A 13666-nucleotide genomic window follows, 5' to 3' on the forward strand; every position below is an offset into this window, starting at 1 on the left:
AACGCAAGGTGCTGAAAACCTGGACAAGCATTACTCTCATGCTTGGCCCTCTTGTATATCTCACATCCTTTCACCCATGTTTTGACTTCTTCTTCTGTTCTGGCCAATAAAATAACAGTTTGAGCCTCTGGTATGTTCCATTAATTCCTGAGTGGCCTCCCTGTGCTGAATCATGCGGTGCTTGAATGATTTTTTCCCTGATTCTTCCTTGACTCCCCACACACACCTTGCCCCCTTTTTCAGTACTCCTAACTCCAGATTGTAATCAGGTTATGCTTGAGCATCAATAACCTTAACCTGAATGATGGGCTGGAGTAAAGAGTCTCCTTCATAACTCTCTTGTAGTTTTTGCATCCAAAGGGGTATATGAGTTGAGACAACAGAGAATTAAGCTCCCTCTAGGTGATGTTCCAAGTCCGGAAGGAGCATCAGTTGCTCTATTTTCATGCCCTTTCTTATACTGGACTTCATAGCTAAGTCCAACCAGTTTGGTTACCCACTTTTGTTGTAAGAGAGAGTCCACCCTTTAATCAAGGATATGTTTCAAGCTTTTCTGGTCAATTTTGGTGACAAAGTGGTTTCCCTGTAAGTAGTGCTTCCATTTAGTGATAACAAGTAACAATACAAGAAACTCTTTTCCATAAGTAGATAAGCCTAAGTTCTTCGGTGCTAGTGTCTTGCTCAAATTGGCAATAGGTTTTCCATTCTGTATCAACACAACCCCAATACCTCTCCCACAAGCATCTATTTCTACCACAAAAGGTTTTGAAAATTTTGGTAAGGCTAGAACTGGTGCACTAGTCATAACTCCTTTTAATTGCTTGAATGCAGTATTTGCCTCCTCATTCCAAGCAAAACTATCTTTCTTGATCAGTGTGGTTAATGGTTTACTCATAAATCCATACTCTTTAATAATTTTTCTACAGTAACCAGTAAGGCCTAGGAAACCCCTCAATGCCTTAACTATAGTAGGAGTAGGCCAACTGAGCATGCATTCAATTCTTCGAGGGTCAGTAGAAATTCCTTCCGAAGGTATAACATATGCCAAATAATCCACCTTCAATTGATCAAAGGAGCATTTGCTTTCTTAGCATAAAGTTGGTGTTTCCTTAATTAAGATATATAATATAATTATAAATATATGACATATATTTTGACTAAATTTCATATAATATAGATTACCCAAAATATACAATTAAATCTATACCATTAATTGGAATGAAATAAAATCTAGGCTATTGAGCTGCCAATTAAATTTGGACCTTAAATTCAAATCAATTTAACAATTCTAACTAATGTAAATGCCCTTTTATTAAAAAAATTAAAAACTAAATAAAAAAGCGCATGTAACTCATGCAACCGCATAAGGAATTTTTTGCTTTATTTTTTAAAATTCAGAGGAATAAATTGCTAATGTTTTTTTGCTTTATTTTTTAAAATTCAGAGGAATAAATTGCTAATGTTTTTTTATAAGAGAGCAAATTGCTCTTTTTCAATATCATAAGGAGATAAATTACGTTTAACCCTACATCTTAATCCCATTTAACTAGGAAAGAAATATGATTTGAATTTGAAGCTTATTGCAAAATATGAAGGTAAAAGTTGTGCGTAGAATTTCGGCAGTCTAATTCCACATATAAACGCACTTGAATTTCCTTTCAGCTTATTTTGCGATATAAGTTGTTTGGGTGATGGAATAAGAAAAACTTATATGTTAACTATACTAAATTTTTGAAATTTTGAATTAAAAATGAACCTCAAAACAAATATTTTACTTGGATACATTAAGTTGCTTATTAAACATAATAAATAGAAAGTAAATGGGGCGTAAATGATAGATCCCCCTGTGTATGTGTGTGTGGTTTTTTTTGTGTGCGTGTGAGAGAGAGAGGTAGTGCATTGTAAGGCGGCCAGCTCTTATATGCCAGCACATACTGTTACAAAATACATTATTCACAGAATTACAGTTTCACAAGGCATTCAGGCTAAAACAACACAAAATAACAATCTACAGAATACAGTGAAATGTGCACTGTGGTTTCTTCTTTTGATCAGAGTTCCCTGTGGGTTTCTATCTCATACTGAAGATGGGTTTCAGCAAATAATTCACACTGGCACAACACCATCTGCACAAGGAGCTAATTTTCCATTTGCACCAACCAAATAATTGAACGGAATACCTTCTTCGACTGATTATCTCCTTATTAGTTGTTGTCGATAAAGGCTGGAATCCTTCATACAGTCTTATAAAACAGCTGATGGAGAACCATCATTCCAGATATACGAACAATATCCTTCACCTCTTCCTACATGTTTTACCCTGCGGATGAACAGAACAGGAGTTGCAAAAATGTCACAAGGATGGCAGCACTAAACGAGTGTTACATACTTAACCAGAATATATAAGATTACATGTAATTGAAGATCTTACCCGAGTTTATGAGGCGCTATAATTTAAAAAATTGAAAACAAATTTTCTAGAAATCATGAATCTCCTTCTCTTCTGTCTTCATCCTCTTCACGGGCAGAAACAGCATTTAGTCGTTGTTGCAACTGCCAGCAGCAGAAAAAACAAACATTAGATAGGAAAATCTGTGAGGACCATAGGCTGTATTGGAGAAGTCTAACGTTTCAGCATTCCATGATTAGCATCAATATTATTGAAGAACATATAGCTAATCATATGATCTCAAGAATGAAAACAAGGAATACGATCACATTGTACAAATGCTGCCAGGTAACTCACTTGCATGTACTTTAGTTTTTCAGCAGTTAATTCATCGGTCAAGCTATTCATCCTGCAGGTGGCGAGAAAGAAAGTTGAGCTTCTATTGGAAACTAGAATGAAATAGAAAAAGTAAAAAGATAATATGCTCATTGAGTTAAATATTTTTCCAATTTTTCTGAGTCAGTTACAAAAGATGCACCTTGCTTGAAGTTCAGAGATCTTCAAAAGCAGCATTCTTTCCCTTTCAGAAACAATTAATTCAGCCTGTCATGAACAAAGTATTCAATATCATGAAGCTATCCAGATTAATATTGACTGTAGTATTGAATTTAAGTCAAAGACTGACAAGCATAAGTATTATCAGAATCTCAAAAAATCATGGATCCAAACAAGCCAAGACACTCCAAAGCTTGGGAATTCTGAGATGAAGATTGAGCAGTAGTAAAATCTAAAGGCTTGATCTAGACCACAATTATACTTCAGCATCAGATAATAGGGAATTGCAAAAAGAATCTCAAGCCAGAGATTCATAGGAAATGATTTCTCATAGAATGCTAGATCTAAAAAGAAGATAGTAGTTCTAGACTAACAGTAAAGATACACATATCCGGGCTCAAACTCAGATCGAGTATTCAGATAGCTGAACTGGCAAAAACAAGCTCAAGTAACTTGGCTATCTAGCACCGTCGAATGAAAAATATTAAAAGAAAGAAGCTTCAAGGTCACTTTAGACCAGTAGCCAAGTCATATGATGAAACAGTAATAGATGGCATGTACATGACGCGAACTCACAAGTCAAAATCAAAATATCAGGTGATATGCAGCACAAAAGAAGTTGGCAAATAAACTCCCAACTATGCTTAAGTAAATTCTTATATCAGGGCTCAGTTCAATGCACAACTCCACATTCAAACAATGATGTGGCATATGAATCCTCCAGTTCAAGCATAACAAAAGACTTTCGACTAAATGCAAAAGATGTACTCATCCAGTCTTATAAACCATACTTGTGTAATGAATATTGTGTATAGTGCAGATAAATGTACAAGAAGTTACAGTTCCTTATGGACAATTTGACAACCACCAAGAATCCGATGTAAGCAATTTAGAAAGGTACAAATGTAATTAAGCGCATAATTTGATTAACTCAAAGACATTACTATGAGTGACAAAAGTTTGGATTATAAATTATGTCCTTGAAGCTAAAGCTTTCCTTCTTCACTAGTCTTTCTAAGAGAAGATCACAAATGCACCAGAAAAAAACAACTTATTGTGGGGAGTTTGAAGTGTGCTTACGCTGCCATTGTTTTCTGCAGCACGAGGTAAAGGAGGCAGTTTTCCATTTTGAGGAGCTACAAAAAAGACAAACTTCAGTTAAACATGTCCATAATCCTTTAGTTAATGCATAAACATATCGACCATCAAATTTTCAACGCACCATTTTCTAGCTCCACCGTTTGCAAGCTACTCAACAAATTCATGATAAGATCCTGTAGTGGAGGTGGCAAGAAATGAGAACAAGATAAAAGAGAGAGTGACACGCACCTGTTAAACTTGCTGAATTAATGCATAATGAGACAGCACGAGTCCAAACTCTTACTGGATGTAAATGAACTTTAGAAACACTTACTTGTTGAATTGATGTTTGTTGGAAGAGATTCTGAAGATGAGGCATGAGAATTGAAGCAGGCACATTACTGTTGCCAATTTCCTTTGGTGGCTGGCTGTGGGGCTGAAAACCAAGAACTATATGACTAGAAGAAAAGCAAGAAATCCACTTGGAAGCACAGGGCTTAGAGAAATAAATGTCAAACGATACAAAGAGAAGCATACAAACCATTTGCTTAGAGTCAAATATCCAGTTCCCAACACTAGCAGACTTCCTTAGTGGTGATCCCTGAGAACAAAATTAAAAAGAAGTGAATATAGAACCAAAATGCTCATCATCTTGGTTAACCAGTCAAGATAACACATTCCTACATACCTGAGAATTTCGTCTAGCAACTGTAGATAATGGAATATCCTAGTCATTATAATTAAGTTAGCAACACTTCTTAAAATGAATGAAGTACTATGACAATGTAGTTGTACCTTTACAAGATCTACATTTTCTGATGTTACAGAGAACCGCCCTTTTATTTGTACCAAATTTGTTTTTGATTTGTCCTCCAGGGAATCTTTAAAACCTTGAAATAAAGATACAACATGTTAAGTGCTTCCGAAAATTTTTTCCATGCAAAGCTGCAGTTTAGTGATTGCATGACAACTCATAATCTCATATTAAAATTATTACCTCCGGAAGATTTTATTGGAGCTGATAAACTGTTTGCTGAAGCTCGGTTAGGAAGGTTTAGAGGACCACTAAAACTGGGAGCTCTTCGTACTTGCTGAGCCTTTTCAGCCACTTGGTTGTCGTCAATCTCACACCTGATGATCAGAGTTTTATTTCCCAATGAAATTAAAAAGGTAGATGAACTCTCCTGCTAAAGTGCACAAACCTGTAACTGACCATGTACATATAACACCGATTTTGCTACTCTGGAAAAGAATGTTAAGGTAAACTTACTCACCTTTTGCTGGATCATGTATAAAGAATCAAGAGCTAATAAATTGCTCACTCCTAATTCCAAATTAAACTCCTTTCCTTCATGCTCTTTATAGCACGAAAAATTACAAAGGACGAGAAAGTAGAATATGCTCTCTTAAGAATCTGAATTTTACAGCAACCTATGAACTTTTTCAAATCTCTGTGCTAAAATCTATAGCTCAACAAGGTGAAGATGAAAATGATTGATGCCCACCCACAAAAAGAAGCATCCTTCTACCAAAAAATTACAAATGCGTTTTAACTCGGATTAAATAGTTGAATGCAACAAACATCGTATAGTATTATCTTTTGGATCATAAGATAAGAAACTCATCATTAACAGCAGTGCTATGTACTTGACTGGAGAAAATTGGTATTGACATATAAACAAGTCTACTTGGAGAGTATTGTATTTGGTTTTTAAACAATGAAAACAGTTGAGATCATTGCAGATGCAAGAAGTTATTACAATAGTCATGCTAATTTTCTACTTAGAGGATGTTTGGTGAGCTTATAAGCTCTTTAAGACAACTTATAACATGTTTGAGAGCTTATAAGATGCTACAAAGTGTTTGGTAATTTTTTGAGAAAAAGATCTTATAAGCTTGATGTTAAGAACTTACAAGTTCTTTAAAAAACAAGTAAGGAGTTGCCAACTTAACAAATTTCTGCAAATTAATTACAAATTTATCATTGCTAACGCTAACTTCTTATAAGCTCCATAATCTTATTTTACGCAAAAACTTCATGAATATAAGCTTGTTATAAGATGTATGAGCTTATAAGATCTTTTAAATAAGCTTAGCCAAACACCCTCTGAACTGTTGGGAGCAACATCAAGACTACTTGGTCTTGCCTAATCCTCCACTGGCACAAACTGTCCACTCCACATCTACAATTATGACTGTAAATTGCAGTAGAACACTTGCATGCATATTAGGATCAGGGAACCGGGTATCAAGGTCTAGTTAAGAGCATCAACACCAAAGGAAACATGAGCAACAGGCTGGGCACTATTATAGTTCTGCTTTCAGGCTACCAATTATGCACCCTAAGACTCCAGCTAAGACATTTATCAGCTCCTAAATGGACTAAGAAGAATCTCCTTTCAAGCTTAAATTACATATGTTATTTAAGCATAACAAGAATATAAAGGACAGCTGAAGCAATCAATAAATTATAATAAACCTTTCTAACTTGCGCGTTCTTTCTGACAGCGAATGACTTAGCACAGTACCGGGCATGAGCGGTCCACTTTGCGTTTGACGAGGTCTGCCTGTCTGATTTTTAGTCTTGGCTTGTGCCGCATCTTTCTCTAGCATTGGAGGTAGCAGCTCAGCTTTTGATGCACTCTTCTTGAGTCCATTTTTTCCCTGATTGTCTGATGCTGTTAAATCACTTTCAGAAACCTTGTCCTTCTTTGTCTGACTCTCAGCCACAAGGACCTCATTACCATTTGCTTTTTCTCTGGAGAGGAGGCAAAGCATAAACTTGTTCAGAAATGTGCTTGACTGAAAACACAGATCAACGCATGTTCATTGTGTATAAAGACCATGTCGCTAAATAATAGTAGTAATAATAATAATAAATTAAAAAATAAAACAGTTACTCATATCAGCTGAAAGGATTCATATCTACCAGATCATAATTAAATAAACTCATAAGGTTTAGAACATAACTTAAGTTGAATATGGGATTCACATAATGGAGTAGAGCTTGTATAATCACCTGTCCAAATTATTGCTTGTTGTTACTGTTTTCACCAGAGAACTTGATGTCATCTATGAACAAACAAGCGAAAATTTATAATTTACGGCTCTAACAAGCATTAAAATAGATATAGAAAATAGACAAGGAGCTCCATAATAATGGATTGGTTTATGCAAAAAAAACAAAGAAAGAAAGAAAGAAAGAAAGAAAGAAAAATGCCAATGACCTTTTGGCTCATATAAAATTTTAGGTTGTCTTCCTCTTCCTTGATTTCTTGTATTTCATCCTCTTCATGCAGCTGCCAAAAATAAAACAGTCCATATGTACCACTTATAATGCTTATGGTTATTCAATGTTGATTGCTGAACATGAAAAGAAACTTCTGCCATGCACATACCAAAGATGCTTGGAGCTTCAAATCCTCAATATCAAAGTTCCATGCACTTACTCCTCGCTGGTACTCACTCTGAAAGAGGCAAGAAAAACTTATAAATCATGAAAACACAAAAAAGCACAGACACAACTAGTTCTTGAGATTTGCTAACCAAATGTTTAACTGCTGCCAACCCAATGTATAGCAGACTGTTTATTGTCCAGTCACCAAATGACTAGTTGATTTCATTAATTCAAAAAAAGAATGGAGAGAAACCCATACTCAGCAACCAGTTCAGCCTCAAAGGTTAAGAAGAATCCAAGAGTAATTAGGTGACTGCACTGTTGATTGATCATAGCATAGACAAGCAAAGGGAATCTTTTAAATTCTGGCCGATGATAAGAGGATAATAGTATTGTATACAAACAATTTAGCTGAATCTAGCTCCTAATTGGCAAAGGGGTTAACATTGTCATAGATGGCAAATACCCACCCCATAGTACTTCTCATTTCAGATTATATTGGCTATCCATCTGCGGTGAAAACCATAAAATAAAAAGAAATGAAAAACTACCAAACCCGTAATCCTTATCACCAATCAAAGAAGAATTATCATTCAAACAAAAGAAAATGTTCAAGCAATCAGAGATGTATGCCACTAAACAATGTAAATGAACATTAACAGAAACTCATTTGCAGAAAAAATAATCAGATATCACAAATTTGTTTTACAAAAGACAAATAATCCAGGACAATGAACCCCTGTGAAAAGTGAAAAGCAAAAAGTGCTAGGCAACCTTAAAAGAGGGAGAAGACAATTGCTCCATATAAATTAACCAGAACCAGAAAGTATGAAAGAAAATCGCAAAAGTGATGTTTAAAACCTGAGATATAGCTTCTTGTTCTGCTGAAGGCATTCTTTTCAAAGCAAGCTGTGCAGCATCTTTGAGCTGCATCCAATTTGAAACAACTTAGAAAAAAAATTAAGAAAACGTGAGTTCAGAACCCAGCTAATTGCCATCACCATGATATACCTGGAGATCTTTCACACGCTTCCATAATGGTGGCAGGTCAGCAAATAACTTTTTCACAGAAAGTTCAGGAGGCTTCACATTTTTGAAAAAGGAATGTTTTAACAGCTTTTCTGCAGTCGGCCTCTTTGTTTGATCTTTTACCAAGCACATTGCAACCATTTCTTTAAAAGACTGTTCGAAACCGATGATTGGTTAATAACAGGCTGGTAAAATAACCTAGAAGCATCTAAGGTGTTTAAATGAACATTTGCACATGAGAATATCATGAATACCTTAGAGAACCTTTTGTCACGGTCATAATCGAGTCCAGGAGGGGCATTTTGTATGGTCATCAGCAGAACCTATTGAAAGGGGGAAGGAAAACTATTACTCTACATTAGCCTCCACAAATACAACAAAGGTCTTAAGTAGATATCTATACCTTCATTGGAGGATATTTTGAAAATGGTGCATGTCCATGAGCCAACTCCAGTGCAGTTATTCCAAATGACCAAATGTCAGCCCTGAAAAATAGATTAAAGTGCTACAAATTATGCATCAAATACAGTGCACCTCTATTAATTCTATAAATTATGATGGAACATTAGCAAGAGGGGCTCAACTTGGTATGGCATCAATCCACAATAAGAATTTACTGAACTAAGAAACTTCTGCACAGATAGCCCATACATTTAAATCTATACAACAGGACTGAACAATGACATCCTATTGTAGTCTCTAGAAAATGCTAAGTCTGAATACCCATTTATACAATCAAAGAGGAGTATTACTAACTTCATACATGCATACATGTACAAACACCTTTGACATGCTTATCCAACATTATCGATGCATAACTTAACACAAAAGCACAAGATATTACGAAAATATGTATTAAAACCCACTTGAAATCGTATCCTGTTCCTGGCTGCAATACTTCTGGTGCCATCCTGTTAACGAGACAAAATTAAACACAATCACAATTAGTATCACCAGAAACAATTTTCCATTAAAAATTTACAAAGACAAGCATATATATGGTAGAGAGAGAGATGGAAACAACAAATGTACCAGCACGGAGTTCCTACAAAGGTGTTCCTTGAACGCTGTCTATCACCTCTGTCGAACATGCAAGCTGAAACACCAAAGTCAGCAAGCTTCACCTCACCATCACTATCCATTAATATATTTCCTGCCTGGAAAAAAAGAAATGGCAATGCAAACATATGTCAAATTTAGAAGAAATATGTTCAGAGTAAATAAAAAAATGCTCAGTGACTAACCTTAACATCACGATGGATATGCCCATGTTTATGAAGGTACTCCAAAGCTTTTAAAGTTTCTTTTAAGATAGACCCGATGGCAGATTCTTCAAATCCTTCTGGATATGCTATCTTCATGAGATGTAGGCAAGAACCCTCAGCCATAAAAGGCATTACCACCCAGAGATTGTGGTCAACAACAAATGAACAGAATGCTTTAATGACATTAGGATGATTGATTAAGCTCATTGTTTGAGCTTCCCTCCGGATATCATCCTGCAACGAAAGGAGAGTTAGTGATGAAAAGCCAGCCTAGTCGCATCCACTTATTTTACCATAACCACAAGTCACAGCTTTACTACATGAATTGGGATATTGCGGATAGCAGCTCTGTAAATTTCAGGTCAAGTGCTCAATAATAAAACTGCAAGTGGCGTAGTAGCATTCGACTAACTACCATAACACCAATTAGCAACATTAACAATTATGAGGTGAAAGAAAACTAGGATAAACTAACTGGTGTCTTCTTTTTGGCAAACAAAAGTCCTATTGGTAACAATTGTGCTACTCCAAATAGTATGAGTTCATAGAAGGTGCATGTTTTGGTGTGATTGCAATCCATATGACTGGTGAAATAAAAGAATTTCCAAATGCAAACGTCAAAGATCACTAATATGATTCATGAGCCAAAATAATTAAGGATAAACCATAGTTGAAAGCTCTCATTGCTCGTAATAAATTCCAACTGTGCAATAAACCTCAAAAAGCAGCAAGCTAATTGATGCAGACAATTCTACATTTCCAAGAAGGAAGTAAGCTGAAACTTTCTACTGTTTCATAAGGTCACTTTCCTGAACTACTGACATCATGCAAGACAAGTAGCACATGAACAATGGAAGATTTGGATGCTAGGAAAGGTTCGCCGAGGAACTCATATTAACACGTCTTAGAAACTTAAACTACTTATAGTATCCTAGGAAGGTAAAAGTGTGATAAGTAATTAGACTTGAGGATAAATTCTCATTTATATATTTCAGGATTAAAATTTTAATACAGCAACCGACATCCTAAAAAAGTTGTACAACTTGCCTTGATTCTGATGATCCTGTCCCCAAAATATCTCGACTAGAATGTCAATGTCATTGTACAGTCCAAAAGTTTTCTTTTATATTGATGTAGGTCAATGAAGGAACCAAGGTAAACTATAGGTAAGACCGTAAGACCCATTTTGAGGGTACAGGTCTTGACAAGTTTAACATGAGATAGAAACTCTTCCTACTTACAGCTAGTTAACCCATTTTAATACTTACTACGTAGGTCCACAAAAGGAATCAAGGGTAGACCATATATACTATCTTCACAAGTTTAATCGTGGAGAGATACAAGCAAAAAGCATCAAGGGCAAACAATCGATGATAAAACTCAATTTGAGAATCCAAATCTTAAGTTTAACATCAGAGAGATATAAGCAATGTTGCAATGACATGGATACCATATAATACAGACAACGGATTTTTCATTACAACAGGATATGATACAACTAAGACATGCTTATGAATTAGCTCAAGTTAAACAATGAAATCAAGCCCATACGTTTTCTGCCAGAAAATGAAACCACAAAACACAGTACAACCAGAAGTGGACAACAAGAGATGTTATTGCAAGGCAAATTCCTGAATAGCAGAAACCCTAGTTTAGTAGTTTTCACTTTACCTAGCCCCCCTCAGTCCAAGTTTTCTGCCTTAGTTTCTACTTTCTTTCTTCATTCTGTCATTTCATCATCTAAATACTTACCTTCTCGCAGTACACCATTATCTAGCACTAAGGCAGAAAACTCACTATTTTCAATTTTTGGTGATCTTCTCCTGAATAGAACGATCTCCTCTCTTATTGCAGCTCACCTGTCTTTAGTAGAGAGTCAAATGACTCTATCGCTAAGTAGCCTATTCTATATCTTAGTGAGCTTATCAGCCTTGACTGCAGGAAACTTTACTTGCTTTACCAAGTTGTAGAGCTCTCTCCTATATCAAACCTTCAATTACTTAAAACTTTTCAAAAGTCCTTCATGACGCCACCATGTTTGCCACCCCCAAAACTTATGTCTCCAGCAGTGTCCCAGGACAATCGGTGTCTTCTTTGTCTGAATCTTATATTATCTAGGAAATGTGTCAGACACATCACAACATGTCCAACCTGTGTCGGTACAGAGTGGGAAACCAAAACAGTCCGACTTTTGGGTATCCATGCTATCAATCAAACTGGTGCAGAGGTAAGTGCTTCAGATGACATTTGCACTACCTTAAAGGATATTAGGCACTCAAAAAGTACTTGGAAATCTGGACAGAGTACAGTACAAGAAATCCAAAGTTCGGACTTCTTATTTCACTTTACAATGATGACAAGGCTGTGAAGCTTGATATTTTGGTCAACCAGTCAACTCATTTCTAAAAGTGTGGTATTGACATTCAGTGATTGCCCGAAGGTGCAACTGACAACATAAAAGGACCACTATCATCTAATTAAACTATTTTTATTTCCTCCACGACACAGCATAAAGAGTAATAGATTCCTTTGATAGTTCTGGAAATCAGTATAAAGAAAGAGTTTCAACTTGTTATCTGCAGATCTAAACTATGAGTGGAGCTGTAATCCAAGATGTCGAGAAAGGGGTTTTCGATAATAACAGCTTGACATCTATGATCTTTAACATAGAAAAAATATGGCATTACAAAATCAATTACTCCATTATTTAACTTGTAGCCAAAACTTCTTCGTTAACAGCATAATGATAATATTGAGTGATTCAGCCTCACAAGAGAAGGTCCAGGTTACAACTCGAGCAGCTGTCCCTCAGAAGCTTGATATTCATAGAATTTTCTAAGTTAACTCACTATAATGGTACTTGTCAAGGTAAACGATATGGCAGTCAAACTGAAGCTATTCATGGTTGCCAGCATCTTTTACATTGGATTTCAGGGCAGTCAATGCCAATGGCAGAGAACTAATCCAAAAGCATTGCATACATCAGCCTCAAACTTCATGAATAAATTACAGAAACAAAAATAGAGCAATTCGACATTCTCTAACTGCCCAGCTTACACCATTTTCAATACTTCAAATGTCAAAAATTCACCCTCTACACACTACCTAACTCGGATGGTCGACTTAATCAATTTCAGAGCGATTCCTCCAAACACCGCGATCTCAAATTCCACACAGAAGTTCACGCATTGAAAGTCAAAGCAATACCAGAAACACACTCCAAATAGATCAAAAAATCACCTCAAACAAAAATAAACTGAAATAAACTCAAAAACATGTGGAAATAAACGAGGTAACAAAATCACAAAGAAATGGAGGAAACCGAGAAAATGAACAAACCAGATTGCTATTGCACCGATCGAGATCCAAGCACTTGACAGCCACCACTTCAGTGGCAGGCAAATAGATCGCTCTGTAAACAGTTGCGCTCGCACCGTATCCTACCTCTTCCAGGAGCTTGTAATCATCCGGATTCGCAGAGTAATTCCTTCCCATTTTATTTTTCACAAAACCGTCAATGAAACCATCAATCTGACAGCCTCACCACTTCGATTCCTCAAAAGAGCTGAATCAAATCTTTCCTAAAACATATGATTGTTTTTCTTTTTCCTTTGTGTATTTAATTGTGTGAATTCTTCGGACAGTGAAAGTCTACAGATATGGACTGTGTCGAAGTCTGCTCAAGTTTTCTACTTTTCTCTCTCTCTGTCTGTTAGAATGCTCCCAATTATAGCGATATTTTTTAGATTTTGGTTTGTTTTCTTTTTCTCGGTCCATTCTTTTTCCCTTTTCTTTAAACATTTTTATCTGTTTTTCATTTTACGATTTTCTTTATATTTTTTCTTTTTTATTATTATTTACTTTATATATAATTATATAGGTAGATTGAATTTTCAAGAGTAATGATTTTTCACTAACAATTAACCTAGGCTCGTTTGATTCAATTGAGAG

The 13666-nt window shown here is 35.8% G+C and overlaps 1 protein-coding gene across 2 annotated transcripts; it reads right to left on the reverse strand.

Moving 5' to 3' along the window:
• Nucleotides 1-1895: 1895 nt before the first annotated feature.
• LOC105156045 (uncharacterized) lies at nt 1896-13444 on the reverse strand. Of its 2 annotated transcripts, XM_011072074.3 has the most exons (23): nt 13055-13443; nt 9695-9949; nt 9483-9607; nt 9317-9361; nt 8854-8935; nt 8705-8773; nt 8433-8603; nt 8283-8348; nt 7423-7491; nt 7252-7323; nt 7044-7096; nt 6504-6782; nt 5022-5155; nt 4820-4914; nt 4713-4751; nt 4566-4625; nt 4359-4460; nt 4167-4218; nt 4025-4080; nt 2928-2992; nt 2747-2798; nt 2432-2553; nt 1896-2320 (listed from the first exon to the last, which is right to left on the reverse strand). In XM_011072074.3, the coding sequence occupies exons 1-22, from the start codon at nt 13208-13210 to the stop codon at nt 2485-2487; spliced, it is 2166 nt and encodes a 721-aa protein (XP_011070376.1). In that variant the 5' UTR covers nt 13211-13443; the 3' UTR covers nt 1896-2320; nt 2432-2484. The 2 variants fall into 2 exon arrangements, with proteins under 2 accessions (XP_011070376.1, XP_088733801.1); XM_088877675.1 differs by lacking the exon at nt 4713-4751 and having other exon boundaries at nt 13055-13444.
• Nucleotides 13445-13666: the final 222 nt, after the last annotated feature.

The sequence above is a fragment of the Sesamum indicum genome, linkage group LG2 (assembly GCF_026168435.1).
Source record: "Sesamum indicum cultivar Baizhima isolate 11 linkage group LG2, ASM2616843v1, whole genome shotgun sequence".
Taxonomy (NCBI): Eukaryota; Viridiplantae; Streptophyta; class Magnoliopsida; order Lamiales; family Pedaliaceae; genus Sesamum; species Sesamum indicum.

Bases quoted from the DNA above. Each gene is read 5' to 3' on its own strand.
- LOC105156045 (XM_011072074.3), bottom strand. From the start codon at position 13,210: ATGGGAAGGAATTACTCTGCGAATCCGGATGATTACAAGCTCCTGGAA. The intron at 8,349-8,432 runs GTATATCATGGT...AATTGGATGCAG, and splicing joins AGCGTGTGAAAGATCTCCAG to CTCAAAGATGCTGCACAGCT. The intron at 4,219-4,358 runs GTAAGTGTTTCT...CCTCCACTACAG, and splicing joins AACAAACATCAATTCAACAA to GATCTTATCATGAATTTGTT.